Source organism: Adiantum capillus-veneris, chromosome 13, assembly GCF_014529385.1.
Source record: "Adiantum capillus-veneris isolate H3 chromosome 13, ASM1452938v2, whole genome shotgun sequence".
Classification (NCBI taxonomy): Eukaryota; Viridiplantae; Streptophyta; class Polypodiopsida; order Polypodiales; family Pteridaceae; genus Adiantum; species Adiantum capillus-veneris.
In genome coordinates, this window is record NC_140943.1 from 146715779 (window position 1) to 146735276 (window position 19498).

Below are 19498 nucleotides of genomic sequence, written 5' to 3' on the forward strand. Positions count from 1 at the left end.
CGCATCCTTCAAAAGTGCACACAAGACGAAGTGGTTAGGACATGTGCCTCACATGGGTGAGGTCACGTGTTCAAACCCCATGGCCGCAAAATGGGGTACCCTAGATTGCTTTCGAAATGCGGGTACCCTAGATTAGTAATCTAAGGTATGGACATCCCATATCGACGGCCCACAATCCTCCCACCGTAGATCTCACCCTCGCCAAGTTCACCGTAAGAAACATACCTTGGTGTTCTCTTTGGAAAGGGACCGATGATGTGTGCCTCAAAAACTAACAACAAATGTCTAAAAGTTATGCGGGGGTCCATGCCCCACTGAGAGGAGAGCGGGGACCCGCAGTTGCTTTCTATGGTGCGTGTGATGCAGTTTGGCGTGGCTGCTTCTGTTCCTAACCGGAAAAACGGGCTTCTCATCACTCCTTATAATTAAGCACCCATTTAATTAGTCCTGCATACAGTATGCCCCCACCATCAACGAACCCAACCCATCCCACAGGAAGAAAACGCTGCTTCCTGCAACGGACAGCCCTTGCTCAAGCTCGGAAACAGCTTCTCTGTGTATCCTGAGCGCGCATGGTAAGCATTCTCTTCCTCGTTCCCCTCTTTTCTTCGAGCTATGGAGTTTCACTCCCCAACGCATCCCCTTCCCGCCTCAACAGCCAGAGATGAAAATGGGCTGTGGCACCCCAGCTCCTCTTCTTACTCATCTTCCCCTCGAAGGGAGCAGATGGAGCGCACACACATGGATAGGCTTCGTTGCAAACAAGACTTGCAGAAGCTCTATGAGGATATGCCAGAGAACTTGTACGACCTTTCACTCAAGGACATTGTGGATCCTTGCTACTCCATCAGTGGTAACCTTAAAGCTATTGTGGCAGAAGATGAGCTCAAGTCTGATGTGCAGGGCTGTGCAGGTTGCAAGATTAGAAGCTGGAAAAATTCTTCTATTCACAAGCTCAGCTTTAGCTTCTCCTTTCCTGGCTTAAGAGGGAAAAGCAGGAGAGCCGAGCGCCCCAATCTGTACGCATGGAAGCCCTCTTTGTCACATACTGAGGAGAAAGCTTCCTCTGCTTCCAACGACCCGCACAAAGCAAACCGTTCATCATCCAAGTATTTAAAAAGCAGTCCTGAAGTCAGTGCCTCATCCATGTCAAAAATTCATCCTTCCAATCAGTGCTCATCATGCTCTTCATTCACCATATTCTTCAAGAGCCGTTGTCTGGTAAGCTCCAGCCTTACCTTTTGTGTGTGTGTGCTCACATATGAGAGAGAGAGAGAGAGAGAGAGAGAGAGAGAGAGAGAGAGAGAGAGAGAGAGAGAGAGAGAGAGAGAGAGAGTTTGAAACAAGAACCAGTTCTTTTCCTAGTTGGATTCAATGTAAATAATCTTAACCCCTCTGATGCAATCAACAATTTCTATGTTTTATCAAGGGGTATGTGCCCTCAAGATGTATAATCAATAGATGTTTTTCTCTCTGAGAGAGAGAGAGAGAGAGAGAGAGAGAGAGAGAGAGAGAGAGAGAGAGAGAGAGAATCCTTCTCCGTTCATCTCTCTCCCTACTATACATGGAGGTGATAATCAAAATAGAGATCTTTTTATTGGGCTGCCTGGACAATGTTTTGTTTGTGGGAGAGCAGGACATGGTGGCAAGCGCAGAGTGCAACGTTCTGAGCAGAGAGCAGACAAATGTTAAGGGGAGACACACATGTGAAGTAGAAGGCACAGGGTCGAAGGTGACGCAGGACATGGTGACAAGCGCAGAGTGCAACGTTCTGAGCAGAGAGCAGACAAATGTTAAGGGGAGACACACATGTGAAGTAGAAGGCATAGGGTCGAAGGTGATCTGAAAGCCGCGCTCGAGGAAACCGTTGCGAAGAAGGGGAAGTGACTGGAAGCAGTCACAGAAATTTGGAAGTCGTCAAGATAGAGCAAGGGTACTTGGCAGTCCACACCAAAACACAACAATTCGGGAGGGAGCTGGTAGCACAAGCCGAGGCCGGTGGTAGAGCAATCCGATTTGGAGGTGCGAGGGAATTGAGGAAAGAGAATACCCGCTGAAAACAGCACACACTTGAAGAAATACAATGACGATGTTGATGCCAAGCGGAAGAGAGAGAAACCAGAGGGGAACCATGCGTTGGGTGAAGGAAGATCAAGCGAAGAACTCCTGGGGCTTTGATATCAGCATGTGCAACGGAAGAGAAACACGCACGAACACGGAGAGAGAGAGAGAGAGAGAGAGAGAGAGAGAGAGAGAGAGAGAGAGAGAGAGAGAGAGAGAGAGAGAGAGAGAGAGAGAGAGAGAGAGAGAGAGAGAGAGAGAGAGAGCCCTTGCCCTGGCGCGAACCCTATCAGCCATGAAACCATATCTCAGCCCTGAAACCCGAAAGCCTCCCTGGCCATGATGTCCTTGCCCTGGCGCAAATCCTATCAGCCATGAAACCATCTCAGCCCTGAAACCCGAAAGCCTCCCTGGCCATGATGTCCTTGCTCACCTTCATCACTAACTTTTTGTGTACTGCTCTGAGCTACCTTGGTTTTCAGCAAGCATGGATAACTTCTGCATTGCAACGCATATTGTGGCGTGCTCCGTCTCCATTGGACCTCCAAAGTTTTAGGTTGTGGCAATGGCCTCATCTATGTAGTGTAGCAGACACCACTTGGAGAGGCTCCCAGTTGTGCTTTAGGCTGGCTTGCAACGAACTCAGGGTAAGGTTCGTGGGCTTTGTCCTAAAGTCACCATGGAGAATGTTCCTAGTCTACTGGCATCCTAGGTGGCATGTAAGGTTCGTGGGCTTTGTCTTAAAGCCACAGTGTAAGTGTCACAAAACGGGCACCACATGCCAATAGAAAAGAACAGGCTGAACAAACTTTTAGCACTTCAATAACAACTGAACTGAAAGAGAGAGAGCACACGCGACACGGAGTGGCGGAATTCCACCCCAAAGAGTATTGGCCCCAAACCTTGGCGTATTTCTTTATATCAACACAGTACAAGCCGCTACTCCACGCGTTGCACCTTCTCCCAAAAGAGTGCCAGAGAATGAGCCCTAGCCTCATATTTAAAGGCCCTTGGCCAGTAAAAGCAGTTTACATGAAAAGCTTTAAACTCAAAAGCAACTGGTCCAAAAGCAGGTGCTCAAAAGCTGCCAGCGTAAATCACGAAAATCCGTACAACTGCCACGTCAGCAGTCAACGCAAAACGCGGAAATTTGTACAGTCTGTCACGTCATCATGTCAACGCAAATCCGGGTTTTCCGTACAATTTTGCCACGTCATCAACTCTCCACGCCGTCTTCTGTGTGTGAGGGTCTAGCTTTATTATAATGCCTTTATGTCACTTGGTGTCACGTGCACATCTAACCCTATGTGTACGTGGACAAGCTACTTCATGAATTGGGTTCAGTTCAGTTAGATTAGGAAGTGTTCTGGCACTTTTGTGAGTATGTTCGCAGACCGTGCATGTCCAGCCACTTAGAGTAGATGCATATCCTTTGGTTGCACACAGCATGACCATCAGATTTCCATCAGAACCCATCATGAGCATTTTTACAATGCATAGACGTATTTTCCCTATTTTTGACATTTTTCACTTATTATTTTTAGTGACTTTTGTTGGGAACTAGGTAGGGCAAATAGCAAGTGAAGTATATAAGAAAACCTAGCGCTAGCAAATCTGGGAGAAGAGGCAGCAGGAACACAGCGTTCAACAGGCACCTTCTCAGCAGAACCCCCACAGCAGCCTAGCGTTTTTGGAGCAGGAAACCTGGCGTTTTCTTCATCAACAACCTAGCGTTTTCAGCATTGCAGACAAGCCCAGCGTTTTTGCAATTGCAGCAACGTGGCAACAGCAGATAGCAGATCAGCCCTAGCGTTAGCAGTTTGCATCAGCAGATCCATAGCAGATTGCATATCCAGAGCCTCCAAAGCCCCAAGCTTCTTTAGCCCCCTCTTTGGTCTTTATCCTTTCCCACGGACCGTGGATCGTGGCTATAACAAGCTTGGACACTTCAAGCGAGAAATCAATAGCAACACACGAATAAAAACTTCAAAATCACTTAACAGAGAGAGAGAGAGAGAGAGAGAGAGAGAGAGAGAGAGAGAGAGAGAGAGAGAGAGAGAGAGAGAGAGAGAGACGACACGCCCAAAATCATTGGCCCCAAAGACTGGCGCCCCTTTCGGTATTTCTTTATTTATTGATCTCAACAAGGTACAACTCCGGAGGGTCCTCTGCTCTTAGACTCTGCGTCCAAATGCTCTGCAAAGTGAGGCCCCAAGGGCTCTTTTATTCTTACAAGGGATGCCCCAAAAGCAAAGCCCCAAAAGCAATCAATTCAAAAGCACTTCCCCCCAAAAACACCTTCTCTCAGAAGCTAGCATTAGAGACTCCCAAAAGTAGCCAGCACAAGGTGGTAAGGTACGTAAGGTACAACACGTATTTGGTACAACCTGTACGTAGTACCGAATGGATAGAGTTGTTAGGTACGTAAAATTCGTAGGTTTTTTTTTTAAATGCCAAAAACCTAAAATACGGTCTGTACTCGATAAAAAATTCATAAGTATCACTCCAAGGATGTTAGTTCACTATTCTATAAACCAAGGCAAAGCTTTCGTACGAGTTCCTGATCGTGCTTGCCCTCCTATATTCACCACCACAATGACGTTCGTGTGTGCTCTACAAATGCAAGTTGTGTCGAAATGTCTACAAAACTAGGTGTTGGGATAAGGCTAAAGAAGGGCAAACCAAAAATTCCTGCCACAATAGGGTTTATTTCCACATATTACCCACAACATTGCGCCCAAAAAAACAGTACGAATCTGTACGGTACGGTACTGTACGGTACAGACGTACCGTACCGTACAGATTCGTACGTACGTACGGATCCTACCTTGAGCCAGCAGAATTTGCAGAATCCGTATAGCCTGCCACGTTGCACCATCAGCGCAAAACGTGGAAATCCGTACAAGCATGCCATGTCAGCATCTGTATGATCTGCCACGTCAACATGTCAGTGCATTTTGCGGAAGCTTTTGTCTTGTAGGGTTTCGGGCTCTCAGTCGGTGCTTCATAAGTTCCCTTAGTTATTTTTTAGGGTTTGTTTTGTCCACTTAACCATTTCTCTTCCAATTGGTCATGCCACATCTTCACTTTGTGACATACCCCCCCCCCCCCCCCCCCCCCTTCAAAGAATTGTAATCGCCCTCGATTACGCCTGCAAAATCAAACATAAGCCAGAAACCAGTTTAGTAGACACCGACTCTAAGCACTGACGCACTAGACAACACAAATCTAGCACTTGCACAAAGAGGACAGTCACTGAACATTCAAATCACATTCAAACTATATCGTCCATCGAGATATCGAATCACGATTCATCGGCAACGTGTTTAGCAATCACATCTAGATCTATCCCAGATCTCCACAGATGTCTCGATTGACTAATTCTTATTGCTATCATGTCCATCTCATCTGGAATCACAAGATCGAAACGCTGCAATCATTTCATCTTTCAAACATGCACTCAGACACTACTCACATGAGAGAGCACATGTACATCAGATTCATTTCGGGAATTCCCTGTTCGAAGTACTTCTTTCATAAAGTCATCCAACAGAATACTGTCAGCCCCATTAGTATAACAGTATGGATTTTTGCTTTTGCGCTGGCAGCTTTTGGGCATTTGCTTTTGGTCAATATCTTTTGAGTTTGAAGGCTTTTCATTTAAATTGCTTTTCATAGGCCAAGGGCCTTTAAATATGTGCAGAGGGCTCATTCTCTGGCACTCTTCTGGGTGAAGGTGCAGAGCGTGAGTATCGGCATTGTACTGAATCCAAGTAATATAAAGAAATACCGAAAGGGGCTCCAAGGTTTGGGGCCGATACTCTTTGGGATGGAATTTTGCCACTCCGTGTCGCGTGTGCTCTCTCTTTTAGTTTAGTTGTTATTGTTATTGAAGTGCTAAAGTTTGTTCGTTTTGATCTTTTCTATTGACACGTGGTGCCCGTCTTGTGACAGTGGTATCAGAGCATCAGGCGTGTGCTTTTTTGAAAGCATACGTGTCCTACAAAAGAGCAGATAGACAGAGCAAACCGGCGCTTCCAAAGGCTACTGGAATTTTATTTGAAGAATCTTCGTGCTTCGACCCCTGACTTATTAGCCACTCCCACCCTTACTTCACCGCGCATCGGGCGTACTCTCATCATCACTGCTCTGTCTTACAGGGCATAAGCCATTATAAAACCCAAAGACATGGCATTCATGGATTCAACAGAATATTTGCAGTTTCTTCTCGACAAGCTTCGCGACATTCTTTCGCGGCATCCTTAGCAGAATCTTCCGATGCTGCAAAGTTTTCAACAATTTTTGAATTACATGTTACCCCCTCTGATGCCCCAGGTGGTACCTCCTCTTCCGGCACTAGAAAGTACGAGAGCTTCCAACCGGCAACCTTTGGAGCAGTTTGTTCCGGTCGGGGGAGTCTTCATGAATATGGTGTAGCCATCTGACCTTGATTCAGTGCAACCGCCTTTGCCCCCACCTCCTCCACCACCACCGCCACCAGGCTACAATGGTTCGAGCCCATATGGATACCCTTATTATCCGTACCCGGGATACACTCCTAACCAACCCAAAGATTTCAAGGATGGCGGCACGACAATCAAATTTTTCACTTTTTTTGGGGTGAAAGATCGGAAGAAAGCAGTGTAGTTTCTATAGCCATTCGACAACATCTATGCTTTGGAGAACTATAAAGAAGAATCCAAGATTTCTCGAGCAACAGGATTTCTTAAAGATAATGCTATGCAGTGGTGGAATTCAATCGCGACACAACCGCATGCTCCTAGGACCAGACAAGCTTTCAAGACAGTATTTGCACGCAGTTATATGACTTCTATGTCTGAAGTTCAGGTCTTGGTAAAAAAGGACTCCTCTGGAAAGCTACTGGAAGAAGCCATGACAAGCCAAGAGAGAAGTAAGCAGGCGGAAACCTAAGTCCTGCAGGAAAAGCTCGCAGAGTTGGAAAAAAAAAAATTCTCTCTCTGCAAGAAGTCGACACAAGACTTGCGATTCTCTCCGAAGGCGACAAGAGTATGATGCTCAAGAACCTAGAGAATCCAAGGAGCAGAATGCTCAAGATCCTTCAGAATCCAGAAAATATCTATGAACATCAATCCAGAACCATAGCCAAGAAATATTTCGGGAAGGATATGAAGAAGGTCTTTAGACCTCAGAACACTACAATCAAGTTTCATACTTTTGACGAAAGGGAAGATGTTCCGAAAGATACCGCTTTCATTCGACAGTTTGAAGTTGCCTTTGCAAACGGCAATTTCTGAGAAGCGTCGAAGGTGAGGTATTGTGACCAAACACCTCAAGGGGATTGCAAGTACTTGGTGGTATACCAAAGCACTGCAAGGAACGTACAACAAGACTTGGATTCAATTGAAGGCTGAATTTTTTGACAAATTTTTTTCCTCGATGCTTTGAGGAAGGCATCCAAGAAGATTGGGATCGGTTTGCCCAATAGAAATACGAGCGAGTCCAAGCAAGTAGTGGTTCACTCTTCCCAAGGTAGCTCCACTCTTGACCCTCTTTGAGGAAGGAAAGATGAAGAAATTCAACGAAGGACTTTTACTCGAATTTTGTAGACGCATCTGCAAGATACTTTGCAGTAGATGGTGGAGTGAGCAATACAAGCTGAAAGTGTACATCTCAGTGTAGATAGAATCTAATCCCCGCAGTGGGACAGGAACCATTGAACACAGAAACAACGAATTTTTGTTACCTCTCCTCGAAGGATACGTTGTTATCCAGAGAAAGTTTGGAGTAAGGGAATTCAATCTAACTCCTGAGTTCTTGAATAGAAGACCCTCGAACTTTAAGTGAGAGGGCAGGTTTTCGATCAAAGTTACATCTTTGCGGAAATCATAAAGTGCATGGTGCTTGTTTGCACGAGGTATGGTTATGTCTGTCCAGGACTACTCACTCTCGAGTGTTTATGAGAGTAGGATCAATTTGAAACATTGTTTTCTGAGATGAATTGGTTTGCTCAACTAGCCGGAAGGTCAACTATTGATCTGGTATCCGGTAGTTCTCCCACAAATTACCTGCTATTGCTGGTAGGACGGCAGAAAGGAAGGAACCTTTCCGAGATTTCAAGCAGAGTAAAAAACACCTTTCACTAAACTTCAAGCCTAAACCAATTAATGGAAGATATGGTAGAGCTTTTCGCACAAGTGAATGAACAACTCCCTTTACGAGGGAAGGAATAAGCGACGGCTACGACCTGTGCTCGAGGAATCCAAGGATTAAAATCCTGGTTTATTTGATGAGCGTGTTTTGCTCTAAGATTGAGCCAAGGGATCGTCAGGTTGAGCGTGTTCGCTCTAAGGCTCTTACTAGGCTCACTGAAACTTATGTACACCTTTGGGTACATGGATAACACACAAAGATGCAGACCTATGATAAGGTGGGTCATCTACCAATTGAATGTTTTTCTACTGAACAGAATGAGATGAACCAACTTCCTTTTCAGGAATTGGACGAGAGTTTGTTATACTCTCTTGAGCGCCCTTTTGCGCGCGAGGATATTCTGACACGAGAATCTCTATTTGAGATGTGTTTGGTAGAAGGAATTTGAGTTTCTCTACCGAGAAGAGGTTTTCTGATGGTCGTTGATCATTGAGTACGCTATGTGCTTCTGCCATTACAATAGCAACTTTTGGTTGCGATATGTGTTTCTCCATGAGCAGGTCAAGTAGCATTTACACGCTGCTGGAATAAATTCGAACTATTATGTTTGTAAGAATATATTTCGGCAACCGTTTCAAAATGGTAAGAATTACATATGGGAGAACATCCCTGAGAATCAAAGAGGGTTTGCTCTATTGTGAATCGGGTTTGAACGTATGTTCAGAAAATGCTATGGCTAGAATCCTATTTGCCTGAGATTTTGCAAGTCGTCATTGATGCTCGCAATGTGAATCATTTTTTATGATTTTGTAAGGAAGAGACGCTAATGGGCGTCGGGAAAACACTGCTGGTGGTAATAACTCGCAGGAGGAAAAGATTGGAAGGAAGTGCCACCGTGTACAAAGAATCTTCGGATTGGAACCGTACGCCTATGTTGAGCGACGGCCTGGAGCAAGAACCTTCTTTAAGGTGATGGCAAAGTTTGTTTGTGAAAGAAAGACATCGGGCTTAATGCTCTATGACTTGGGCATTCCCTATGTGGGAGGATACAAGAGGTTTAATACCCTTTGGACTAACAGCGCAGGATTATGCGCAAGGACAGATACCTAGATTGATTTGTAGGAAGATTATTCTTCTCGAATTTGAGAAGACGGAATCAAGTTAACAGAGTCTCGGATAAGGAAACTTTGGATCAGAACAATTGGCCTACCCAAAGCAAAGGCTCCGGAATAAGAACTTACTTTGGTAAGATGGCACACTTTGTCTGCCACACAGGAAGATTCACATGAGCTTAATGCTCTCGACATGCCCTATGCGGGAGGACAGAAGAGGTTTAATATCCTCAGGACTAACAGCGCAAGGTTATGCCCAAGGACATAGACCTAAATTGATTTTTAGGAGGATGATTCTTCTCGGGATTGAGAAGGTGGAATTGAGTTAACAGATTCTCGGAAAGGCGCGAATGACGAGTTCTTACATGGCTCGTAAGTTTAATGAATGGTGAAGGATATCCTCGAGCTACTAGAGGAAGGACATGAACTGGTAAGGTAAGTATTGAATTATGAAATTTTTTGTTTAATTTACTTTTTAAGTTCTCTACTAAGAAAGGACTAGCTCAACTCACCATTAAGCAAGATTTGGATTTTTTTCCGGTTTCTCACCGGGAGTTCAGTTAGACCTCTACAGTTGAGGACAATTGTTTATAAGTGACAAGGATGTTGCTAAATTGGCTTTATCTGACATAAAAATAATTCTAAATGAATTATTGGATTTATAAGTGAGAGGGTTTTCTTGCTTGGAACACCAGGAAAAATTTTAAGTGAGGGTTTTTCTCACTGGAGACATCCGAGTAGAGAGTATTTCTAGTGCGTCATTCAAAGTAATGACGGGAGCACTGAGAACGGGAATATTTGTAAGGCCACCAGGAACGGGTACTTCTGATGTGTCATATCGGATAGGTGACAGGGAGCATCAGAAAGAAGTATCCGACCATCCGGGAACGGACATCTCTGATGTGTCATAAGATGGGTGACTAGAGCATCATGAAGGAGATTGTACCGTAAGTTCAGTAGGAAAGGACTAGGTGATGGGTATTCCTGATGCGTTACAAGGTGGGTGACGGGTGCACCGGAAAGGGGATATTCATAGTCAAGAGGAAATTCCGAACTGTGTTGGAATTGTGCACAAGGAAAAGCAAGCACTTGAATGAAGATGGGTTCAGAGGAAACTTTGAGGAAAAACATATGCTTTCTGAGAAAGCGAGATTGCTTTTCGGGAAAGCAGATGCTTTCCCGCGAGGAAGTCTTTGTCTGCATTGCAACTGTGCGTGTGATTGCATCCAGGAACGCCTGGAAAGTGTTGTGAAAGCATTGTTTTTAACTTATAAGGTTTTATTGAGTTTTTGGGCAGATTCATACTATTTTTAAAATACACAAGCCGCCCATTTAATAAGTGGACAGCCATTTGATGAATAAGGCAACAGATCAGCCAGCGTTTTCTCTCTCTCTCTCTCTCTCTCTCTCTCTCTCTCTCTCACTCTCTTTTTCTCGCAGAACAGCGAAAAAAAAAAATTGGAAAAAAAAAACCGACTGCGATCTCTACGCGAGCAGCTATTCGTGCCCGTGGCTAGGAGCTATAAAAGCATCACATGCCCTCACTCAGAGGGGTGGATCAGTTTTCACAAAGAGGAGATGCTGCTGCAGATTTCAGCCGTAAAGAAGACTTTACCGGTGATGCCCATGGCTGCTGCAAGTGTACCCGATATTGCCAAGACCCAATGCGCGAGTTCCCTTGCGAAGAAGTGCCTACGGAGCGTGTTTCCATCGCGACAAGCTGCTGTTTTTTTTTTGTTTTCAGCCCATAAACGTCGTAGACGGGGCTGATTTACGAGAAGGAACCGAGAACACACCTCTTTTGTGTGTAGGATTGGAAGAGAGGATTTTCTATGTAGAGATCTCTTCCGAGGAATTGCTATTCGAGAACCGAGTTGCGTTTCGAGCGTCGAGACTTTGAAGGTAACGATTTTCATGTTATAATCTCTCAGTATTTGATTGCAGGTGTACTTCCTCTTCGTGAGGGAGTAGTAGCAGAGGAAGGCATGAGCCTTTGCAGGAGAAAAGCGCTCTGAGGAACTAGAGCCAATTCAGCCCAAGGGTTTTGTACCCGAGTTTGGGAAGTAGATCCACGGATCGGAGAGAGGTAGTCTCTCAAGTTGTGATCCGGAAGTTGGGATTCCCAAGGAAGAACTTCGTGTTCGAGAAAGCAGAGTTGTTCTGTGGGAAGAGGACTCTGGAAACAGAGTTGGGAAAGAGAGTTGCAGGGATGTCATGCCTTGAGTCTGGAAGGTGAGATCCAGAGGCGAGAACCTTGGTTCTCAAGGATTTGGAATAAGGAACGGAAGTTCCTTGGAATAGGGTTTTGCCCTAGGGATCGGAAGCTGAGGCTTCCGGGAACCATCAAGTCTTATTCTAGAGCGAACGTGGTAATACGTTCGGTTCAAGTGCTTGTATAGACTTCTCCTCAGTAATAAAGATACTATTACGGGGGGGGGGGGGACCAACCCATCTTCTGGTCCCCAGTACTATGTCGGTCTTCTCACTCTCTATCTCTCTCTCTATCTATTTCTCTCTATATCCTCTGGCTTCAGTAATAAGTGATAAATCCTATTTATCCGAACGTATTTTATATTGTTATGCGTTCCCGTTTGTGACAGGCGCCTGCAGTTATGTCCAGCGAGTTTGAACATGGCCCTTTGGTTATGAAGTCCTATAAATAGGACTTTAGCCTCATTTGTGAGACATCTTGTGTGATTACCACACTTGGATTCTTGGCCCTTGGCAGCTCTGTCCGCACACCTGTACTGGTGTGGGTTCGGTGGTAGCCTCTTGTGGCAGAGGCTAACCCGCTTGGCTGCAGGCTCCCAGGCTCGGGGGTGAGCCCGTACTGGCTCTATGGTTGGGAGGTGAGCCTTATGTCCGCTCACTACATGTGTATAGGGTGTGAGTTTGGCTAGTGTCATGTCATGTGTGCAGGATGGATTTAACGAGGGACTAATAGACACAGTCTTCTATTCCAATCGGGGGAGTTTCTAAGAACATGGTGCAACCATCTGACTTCTACCCGGTGCAATCGCTCTCCCACCGCCACTTGGGTATAATGGTTGGAGCCCGTATGTCTACCCCTATTATCCACATCTTTGACTTGCACCACAATAGCCCAAGGACTTCAAGGATGGTGGATTGACATCAATTTTCACCTTTTTGGGAGTGAAAGACAGAAATAAAGTTTTACAATTCCTGTAGCAATTCACAATATTTATGCCTAGGGAAACTACATTGAAGAATCAAAGATCTCTCGAGCTGCCGCTTTTCTCAAAGACAATGCTATGTAGTGGTGGAGTTCTATAGCTACCAAGCCTCACGCTTCCAAGGACTTAGCAAGCTTTCAAGAATATTTTGCCCTGGAGTTGCATGATATCCTTATCTAAAGTGCAGCTTCTGGGAGAATGGGGCAACTTGAAAATGCAAGCCACAAAAACTATGGAAGACTACAACCAGAAGTTTCTAGATATCTATCTTTTGATGTCCTTCTTTAAGTTGATAACCTTGAAGGACCCATCTGAGCGCTATACCATTGGACTTCCATCACCTCTAGAAGAATACTGTTTTTCCAAGAAAGTCTCAACAATCCACGAGCTTACGGACTATGCTACGGTCAGCTACAAACTTATGAAAGGGCGATTGGAATTTGTCATTAATGGTCAACCGACGAACACTTAGAATCCTCGACAATAACATAGAAATTCTCGCGATTCTCGCGACAAATCAACTTAAACTGCATGACCTCATTGACAAGTCGCCAACGAGAAACTCTGCAGCGAGAAGGCGGATGCTTCGAGTGTTTCCAGACGGGACACACGTCCTATGTATGTCCGAATAAAGGGGATAAAACTCAAGAGAAACCTTCTGCCAAGAAAGCCAAAACTGCAATAGGACTTGTTCTTGATATTTATAGCACCTCCGTACCCGATGCTTCCAAAGAATTGTGTAGAGCCTACGGAGAAATTAGTTTCCATATGGCACTTATCTTCTTCGATCCAAGAGCCACTGAGAATTTCATCCATCCAAAGTTCCTCAAGCGGATGGACTTTGAACATAATCAGTTTGCTAGTGAAATGGAGGTTGAGTTAGCCACAGGGGAAACCAATAAAGCTGTACCACTTATTGGTGCTCTTGTGTTCCACCATTCAAGGGTACCATGGCTCAAAATCTCCTTACTACCTCTTCATGACAGAGCTTTGAAGTGTATCTCAATTCTTGGGATGGATCTTCAAGCTTTTGGCATTAGGATAGCGGTCACATGTTGCTTGTGAAGTGCAACCACCGTTGTCTTCAGGACCTCCACCTCGGCGCTCCACCACCAACACCTTCACCAGCTCCTCCTCCATCGGACGAGATCATTGTTATTATTATTTTATTATTCAACACCTCCACCACTTTCTGATTCGGCCCCAAAAGCTTTCAAGGATGGTGGAGCCACAATAAAAGTTTGTACTTTTTTAGCTGTTCAAATTCCAAGAATGCCATTAAATTCTCCAACAATTTGATGTTGTGTTCCACTGTGTTCCACAATGGCAGTTTCAAATTGACCTCTTTTCTCAAGAACATTGCGATGCAATGGTGGGCTGCTTTATGTGCTAGGCCAAATAATCCTAAAAGTTGGCATGACTCATAGGCGTCCCGAACAGTTGGGATTGGAAACAGGGTTTGTCGATTCCATTTTACTCCGCAGCAGATGGCTGCGTACAAAGCTCAAGGCAGGTGCTATATTTGTGGTTGCATTGGAAACACATTCAGAGTGTGAATACACACTCACCCTACCCCGGACAACAACATTCTCATCAAGCAACCCAATAATGCCGACAATTTTAACAAGAAGAAGCCTTGACCTTTTGTTGGCTTGGTTCCAGATTTGGTAGGAGAAACTACTGATGATACTTTTCGCGAGTCTTGCAGTATGGGAAGAGGTTTGAGGCAAGGAAGCTCTCATCTTCTTAACCAAAAATTGTATTTTCACTAAGCTTGCCGGAAAGCTTTGCATTGATGAATATGTGAAGGGAACTCTCTTGAAGCGCAGATGGCAAATGACACTTCTGGTTCAGCTATGCCACTTGTGGGCTCTCTTAGAGTACATGTTCAAGGATTTGCGGATTCAATTGACTTCTACGTGATGGATTTAGCTTGTTGTGATGTTTTGTTGGGGATAAGTATGATTCCCTTGAGATATAGAGATCCTTCTTACCCATAAGAAGAAACAAATTAAACTTGACGGCGAGTTCAAGGAGAATCTGTCCCTAGTGTATCTGCTTGTTCTATTAAATTAGTTCTCTACTGTGTGTCACCTCCATATATAGAGCTGGTCTCTTTGTGCGTACATGATCTATGCCAAACCAATTCTGTTTTGTAAGTTTGTAGTACTCTCCTTGAAGATTGCACCTTTACAACAATACTCGGATTGTTTCAAAGAACCCCCTTGTGTGTATTGCTACCTGTGCGACATGAAGGTTATGAACACCCTCTTATTCCTGGATCCCTTCCTCCTGACATTGCACCCTGCAGACAAAGTAAAGCACAACAAGATGAAAGTTTCAGTCATTAAGTTTCCTAGTTGGTGAACGAGGGTTCCATTCAGCTGGGTTCTTCTCCCTACTGTTCTCCTTAGACAGGAAAAGGGTGGTTCATGACATGTACATTGAGTACTGTGCCTTGAACAAAGTCACCATCAAGTACCATTTCCCTATTTCTCGTATTGAGGACATTGTGAATCGACGGCACAGCTGTACCGTATGGGTATCTATATGTACGAACTTCTCACACAGTTTGGGAGACTGTTGTTGGTGACTCTCAGTCCAATGTAGGTGTGTATATTTGTGGGATCAAGTTGGCGACATTGTGTGCGTGATCATGGCACTCTGGTTCTAGGTAGAGCTTTGTGGGCTTCTTTACAGATTGGGGACCCTTCAGTGGGCATTTGTGTGTGCGCTCCTACCAGAGCTCGTGCCAGGGCTTGGTTTTGGCAGCAAATTGTGGACTTTACCCACCTATGCATAGTATTCTACAATCACAGTTTGGTCCCAGCTTGGTCCTGGATGGAGTTTGAATAGACAGTCATGCAGATCATTTGTACTCCCTGAGCGTTTAGTTTCCTTTTGCCCTCAGAGTTAAAAGTTCTATCTTTCATCACCCCAACTAGTATTTTGTATCGGTGTCCTTTTTCTTGGACAGCCAAAGGACTCAGGACACATACATGTAGATCAATTTGTCTCATAAGGCCTAAAAAGCTTTCTTTCTTTTCTCTTTGTGCTCGTTTCCAATTTGACAATTTTAGTTGCTCCATTTTCCAAAGTATCGCAACGCAACAGATCATGTTGCCTCTTTCAAGAGGCTATATGAAGGGGTTTCCGGAAAGGAGATGATTTTGTGCTCTTTATAAATTTGGAACTCAAATGCAGTTGAAAATTTTCATTGTCATAATGAGAAGATCAGTGTATTACACAGCACCTTCCTTTTTGCCACCCAAACTTAAGCAATAGAAAAGATTTTATTGAAATGCTCCCTTGGGCAAGTATATTCTTTGTGCTTTTTTCTGACGACTTTCAGCTAAAGGAAAAATGCGCTTGCATGCTAATGCAGGTTTGTGGACGCTTGTATTGTAGCATTTGTGCAAAGGAGTACATGGACAACCTTCCGGCTGGTTTCCAGTGTAAAATACCCTGCAAAAATGGTCCTCTTAGGAAAAGGTACATGCAATCTAGTTTGTTGCCTTCTTTTTGATTTCATCCTCATTAACAATATCTGTCTATATCGGCAGGTTTTCTCAGAAAATGGCAAGCAGGTGCTGGCCTTTTTTGGAGTAGCTTTGATACGCAAAGAGTACAACAGTACAGATAGAACCTTTTATAGTCAGGCAATTAGTTGTATAGGCTATGTTGAGGGCACCGATCTGATTGGAGTTAATGTTTGTCTGCTTGTAGAAGCGATTCTGGCCCTGTGCGAAGTTGGGGTAACAAGGCTTTTGGCAATATAATTTTGAGTATATCGGTGCTCATGTCTCCATGCACATGTTTCTTCAGGGTGCATAATCTCTTAGTGTTCTTGATTAGAGAGTCTCAACTGCAGGAAAATCCAGCTGTAGTGCATATGTTGAGGATCACTTTCAGACTCCGAATCTTTCTACCATCCTGTTCGCTAGGGAGATGTTGTCTATTAGGATATGGTTCTGAGCGGTACATTATCTACAAGTTGTACTGTATTGGTAATGGAAGGGATAAACCTACAATATTCCAATGTAAAACCCAACCTTTATACATGTAGCAAGGTACCATGAATATTAATATCATTTTTTTTGTTTCTTTGATTGTCTTTTGGTTGGTTGGGGTGGGGGGGAGAGAGAGAGAGAGAGAGAGAGAGAGAGAGAGAGAGAGAGAGAGAGAGAGAGAGAGAGAGCAACCCTAACACTGCGCCTTGCACCCTGCCCCTCCCTGTGCGTAACCTGAACAGCCCCTCGCCCTTAGTTGTCTAGCCTCCCCTCGGTTGCCCATGCCCTGCCCCTATCATCTCGTGCCATGCTGTTGCCCGGTTTGCCCGATTGCGGCAATTGGGTGCAGCAGCAGCTAGATCCTTTCGGTACTTTTTATGTCAGCTAGCTCGCACGACCTGCCTACGACGGGTCTCGCTCGCTCTTACCATTTATTTTTTGACAATATGTAACTTAGTTTTAGAGTCTTACTTTTGAAGTGTCTCAATCATCAACTTTCTTGAAGGCAAAGGCATGCTAGACGTAGCCAAGGACTAACCCAAAACATTGCTCTTTTTTTTGACACTCTAGTGACTCCAGCTATGCTCTATGGAGTTCAGGTATGGGGACCCGCAGTAGACCACCATGGGAGATCTGGCAACACAGATGGATGGAGATGTATGGAGAGGCCTCTGGTCTCTATGATTGCTCGGATGATTTGGGCTAAGGCCTCAGTGCCACATGAGATTATCCGAGCCGAGCTAGTTGCCCCCCCTCCCCCCCCCCCCCCCCCCCCCTCTCGTGGTGGAGGCATTGACTAGATCAATATCCTGCGTGCATGTTCTATGGGATCTCCCCAAGGATAGATACGCTCGGCTTGCCCTGGAGTCATCTCGACAACTAGCTTTACAAGGCGATGCAGCATGTTGGTATGGACAGATGACAACATGGATAGATTGCCTCCGTTTCAATGCTCCTTGGATGCACCCTCCGTGTCTCTCACACGGACAGAGATCATCAGACTCATATGCCAGGATCTGATTCAGCTAGATACCAGGAGCACATGGATACAATTGACACAAGAGTTGAGCACGAAGATGGCCTTCTACAGAGAGCATCTTCTCCAACTCACGGAGGACGGCTTTATGACTAGGCCTCCATACATGGATACACACTTATCTCTTGGGATAAGATGCGCTATTGGGTAGATACGCACATCCTCACATAAGCTCCAAATTGAGACGGGCCAATTTCGAGGGGTGCCAATAGGGGCCAGGATATGTCACCTATGTAACTTAGAGCCAAAGACAGAACTGCACCACACATGTCATTGCCCGGCGTACTATGAGATACGCGGCCGCTTCCACTGCCTGTTCAAAGAAGGTTTCGGACCTTTTTCTAGAGTCATGAGCTATAAGGATCAGAGATGTCTCGGATTGTTCCTGCTAGAGTTTGCTGAGGACATCACGGGAAGGACAGTCTCAGAGACGAATCACAGATTTCTTCACACCAGCCAGAGGAGCAGCCATTATAGCAGATCTCAGAGCCCACCCATACTAGAGGTACTTTGCTTGACCGAGCCATTGAGCTAGGCAGATCCAGACGCCCACGACCTCGGGGGGTCCCCCACCACCGGCAAAGGCTGCAACAGAGGATACTGATCACTCCAGCTCGACATGCAAGACACCCAACCAAAGTATTGACCATGGAGGAGGTTGATGAGATCGGACAACGATCCCGACAACGATCGATGAGAGATTTCATCTGACCCCCCCCCCCCCCCCCCCCCGTTATCTCGTCTCAATCTCGAATCAACTTCAGATTTATTTCCTTTCTCCTTAGTGTTTCAGTGTTAGTTCTTTGTAACTTTGTAATTTCCGTACTCAGACATGATATCAGATTCACCAATTGTAACTTTTTTGGTCTCATAGGTCATTTTGGCCTTTCGAAGACGTTAATATAACATCTCTCTCTCTCTCTCTCTCTCTCTCTCTCTCTCTCTCTCTCTCTCAGAGCTGCTTCTTGCTACTTAAGCGTACCCCTTGTCATTGCCACTCCCTTCTCCATCCTCTCTCTCCGCCACTCCCTTCTTTCTACCATCCTTCGACCTGCCTAATTCTTGTCTACTAGCGTTGTCGCCTTGTTGGACATGGGCATTGCACACATGTTAATGCTAGTTCCCTCCCTTCTCTATTTGTAGCAAAAGTGTTGCCCACTTCTCCGTACCTCTTCAAATCCCCTCAGTGAAGCCCTCTTGTTTGGCCCTCTTTTTGCCTTGGTGGATGTGGGAAATGCATGCAGGATGCTGGTGTCTGGCCCTCTTGTATGACTTTCGGCTTTGTGGCCTTTGTCTGCCTTCTCTCGCTGCCTATAAAGACACAAAGCCTCTCTCTCTCTCTCTGCACCCCCGCCTGGCAAGGCGCAAACCAACTACATGCTTATAATAACTACTCGGACCTCAAGCAAGCATCGTGGCAAACAATCGATTCCTTGTCTCAGTCTCTTTGCACAGCTCTTTGTTGTCTCTTTTCTCGTCGGATAGATCTATAAGGTCTCTTGGGATAGTTTCCTATGACGTTAAAACAATCTTCTTCTTCTCTTAAGGCAATTGCTAGTCTCTAAGATAGAAGTGCTCTAACTCACATGCCACATCTCTCTCTCTCTCTCTCTCTCTCTCTCACACACACACACACACACACACACACACACACACACACAGTGCACACACACTCACTCGTATCCCATCTCTAACTGTCTTTTCCTTGTTTCTCGCGTTGGTGCACATTAAGGCTTTCTGCACAGACGTGTAGAGGAAGTTGGGTGTGAATTTAGTCTCATTTGTGATTTTAAAGTGAGAAAAGCTCTGGAGTCTGGACGTCCACTTTTGATGGATTTCATCAAACCATGAAAGCCCGCTCGGCAGCCGCCTGCGTCCTTGGGACTCTTCATCGCTGCAGCCTGCAACCGCTAAAGAATTACAAAAGTCTACATTAAACGCAACTGAAAACGT

At 45.2% G+C, this 19498-nt stretch overlaps 1 protein-coding gene across 3 annotated transcripts; it reads left to right on the forward strand.

The window, feature by feature from the left end:
• The first annotated feature begins 344 nt into the window (after positions 1 to 344).
• Positions 345 to 16603, forward strand: LOC147445038 (uncharacterized). Of its 3 annotated transcripts, XM_086527516.1 has the most exons (4): positions 349 to 575; positions 720 to 1221; positions 15885 to 15991; positions 16063 to 16603. In XM_086527516.1, exons 2-4 carry the CDS (start codon positions 727 to 729, stop codon positions 16106 to 16108), a joined length of 648 nt encoding a protein of 215 aa, XP_086383642.1. In that variant the 5' UTR covers positions 349 to 575; positions 720 to 726; the 3' UTR covers positions 16109 to 16603. The 3 variants fall into 3 exon arrangements, with proteins under 3 accessions (XP_086383641.1, XP_086383642.1, XP_086383640.1); XM_086527515.1 differs by having other exon boundaries at positions 345 to 1221; positions 15908 to 15991; positions 16063 to 16100; XM_086527514.1 differs by having other exon boundaries at positions 352 to 1221.
• Positions 16604 to 19498: the final 2895 nt, after the last annotated feature.

Coding starts and splice junctions, on each gene's coding strand:
- LOC147445038 (XM_086527514.1), top strand. CDS start 616: ATGGAGTTTCACTCCCCAACGCATCCCCTTCCCGCCTCAACAGCCAGA. Junction 1,222..15,884: donor TCTTCAAGAGCCGTTGTCTG/GTAAGCTCCAGC, acceptor ATGCTAATGCAG/GTTTGTGGACGCTTGTATTG. Junction 15,992..16,062: donor AATGGTCCTCTTAGGAAAAG/GTACATGCAATC, acceptor CTATATCGGCAG/GTTTTCTCAGAAAATGGCAA.